The sequence below is a fragment of the Diaphorina citri genome, unplaced genomic scaffold (assembly GCF_000475195.1).
Source record: "Diaphorina citri unplaced genomic scaffold, Diaci psyllid genome assembly version 1.1 scaffold1933, whole genome shotgun sequence".
NCBI classification, from domain to species: Eukaryota; Metazoa; Arthropoda; class Insecta; order Hemiptera; family Psyllidae; genus Diaphorina; species Diaphorina citri.
This window is the reverse complement of record NW_007379359.1, coordinates 1-2,270: the sequence shown is the minus strand read 5'-3', so window position 1 is coordinate 2,270 and position 2,270 is coordinate 1. Positions and strand designations below refer to the sequence as shown.

At 40.4% G+C, this 2,270-nt stretch overlaps 1 protein-coding gene across 1 annotated transcript; it reads left to right on the top strand.

The window, feature by feature from the left end:
• The first annotated feature begins 92 nt into the window (after positions 1-92).
• Positions 93-2,270, top strand: LOC103517701 (nuclear pore complex protein Nup133-like). The gene is made up of 4 exons (XM_008482746.2): positions 93-266; positions 946-1,091; positions 1,603-1,694; positions 1,889-2,270. The coding sequence occupies exons 1-4, from the start codon at positions 93-95 to the stop codon at positions 2,071-2,073; spliced, it is 597 nt and encodes a 198-aa protein (XP_008480968.1). The 3' UTR covers positions 2,074-2,270.

Sequence of the window (2,270 nt, the reverse complement as noted above, 5' to 3'; positions counted from 1 at the left end):
CTGGTGCACATACACCAGGAACTAGCACTCTTCGTTCCTGCTCTCTGTCATGCAAACTTATGCTTTGTCCTGATGTAAATTGTGCCCTATCAATGCCGAGGCCGGTCTGCCGTCTGCTTCCCCTTCGTAGAACAGAGCTTGGCGGCCTCTGGACCCTTTGTCTGCAAGTGGTGGCCCACCAGGAGAGTATTCCGGAGGAGGTACTGGCCCAGTTCGGCTACGCTCCGGACACCGTCAAAGTGTTCTCCGTGCCCGAGATAATAAGAGTGAGTATCAGTTTTTTTTCTTTCTTTCTAAAGCTCTTTAATACTACGGACAGCGAACGAAGTTTGTTGAGATGATTTCTCACTTTTCTCGGAGAAGTACTGACTTATCACTTGTCATTAATTTACCTCAGCTTAGGAGATTAATGGGTTTAATGTTTAAATTTGTCACACCTATACCTAAATTCATAGAAGCTTAACCCATCCTTTAGGCCTGTTTGCCCTTACACCTAAGCCTCGGAGTAGGCTTTTTGTGTATGAATATATCTAACTACTAGGTCTTTTAATGACAGCGACAAGCTACCTTTCTCTTCACATTAACCTCACACAGCCTGAGTGGGGCCAAGAAAAGGCAGCAACACGTGATTGCCCCGATGGTCACCCATCTGGATATCAACCACGCGCATCGTTGCTAAACTTCAGTGATCTATTGAGAAATGGGAACTGATGCACTCACCGTTCTATCGCTGCTGGCTTTAGAAAGCTTTAGCAATATCTTGTCAATTTCGATCACTGCTGGCTTTTTTTTTTAATGGGTGAGTAAAAATGAAGTCCATGTACCTAAAAATTTACCTAATGAGCTAGAATCATAAGCATACTTTTTTTTGTGCTATTATGTTATGAGTTCTGAGCTTGATTTAATAATAAATAAAAGTATTTACTTAAAAAAAATGAATTCCAGATGAAAACCTGTCAGGAGAATACAGAGGCCACTGAATTCTCATTCACTTCAGCTCTAGATCTATTGGATCATGTGGATACAGATGACGAGAGATCTTCCCTTCTACTTGAGATCTGGCTGATGGCAATCCTACGCGATCAAGAGAGGTAAGTTTGAAACTTTAAAAGTCGATAAAATCCTCATGGTGCTCTCTATTAAAAAAAAAAAAAAATTCCTATAGCACACTAAAATAATAAAAAAATAAATTAAAAAAAAAAGAAACTACCTAGGTACTTACCACACTTTAAAAATAGAAAAAATCTTAAAAACAGTCTAAAAATGGGAAAAAATCCTATGACACACGACAAATCCCCGAAATGTGCATATTTACTCTATGGCTCCAATGCTCCAATCAATCCTAGGCAAAAACACGACAAAAGAGGTCCAGAACGAAGAAAGATCTCCTGGCTGTAGAAACTGAAAGCGTGGTACGGGAATAGATTTTACAAGCTCTTTAAAATAGCAACCAACAAAGTCAAAATAGCCTTGCTGATCGGATACGTCCGAGACAGATATGTACCTTAAGAAGAATACTCTGTCGTTTTATCCATGATTTAAGTGTCTATAAAGCTCAAGTACCTACTGTCATTTCTAATTCCGTTATCTTCTGATTTGCAGGTACCTTACGCCCTTAGCGGACAATGAAGATCCTAGTCTGGTCATACAAGATCTGATGTTCTTCAGAGTAGTCGATGTCATAGTGAGATTCGGTAAGTTGTTGTTAAAATCTTGATTTGTTAACCAAATCTGGTGATATAAACCCGCCATAAATATTTCCTCCATTTGTCCAACAGTCCCGATTCTCCATTTTTCCAACAAATACCATTCATTTAGGTACGATACAAAATAATTGATTTATTATTTTATCAATTCTGATTAATCCTTTAATGTTTATTCTCCCCAGACTCAAACCTCTCCTCCTACCTGCCCCCATTGAGTCAGTTCCTGGAATGCGAGGACCTACCCTCTACCCTGCGTTCTAGTCCGCAGTTTAAATATCTGATGGAGTTGGGATACGAACACGTGACCCAGGCGTTGAAATCCGGGTACGGAACCGCGGGGACAGCTGTCGAGGAAATGCAGGCCTGAGATGTTGGGTGGTGTGCGTGAATGTGAAGCTAATGCTTCTCCCTTTGCCTGGCAGACATTCCGATTTACATATGTGTGTACAAGACCACAGGCCAAGTTCCAGAAAGAACGAAGTTCAATAAAAGTGGTTGGGAGAAAGAGTTCATTTCTAAGAATCCTGCCACGTTAAATAGATATAAAAAAGGTTAATTATGGTC

What these genes read in the sequence shown, in the direction of transcription:
- LOC103517701 (XM_008482746.2), top strand. Translation starts at nt 93, where the DNA reads ATGCCGAGGCCGGTCTGCCGTCTGCTTCCCCTTCGTAGAACAGAGCTT. An exon ending in CCGTGCCCGAGATAATAAGA is followed by an intron (nt 267 to 945) that starts GTGAGTATCAGT and finishes AATGAATTCCAG; the next exon opens with ATGAAAACCTGTCAGGAGAA. An exon ending in CGATGTCATAGTGAGATTCG is followed by an intron (nt 1,695 to 1,888) that starts GTAAGTTGTTGT and finishes TATTCTCCCCAG; the next exon opens with ACTCAAACCTCTCCTCCTAC.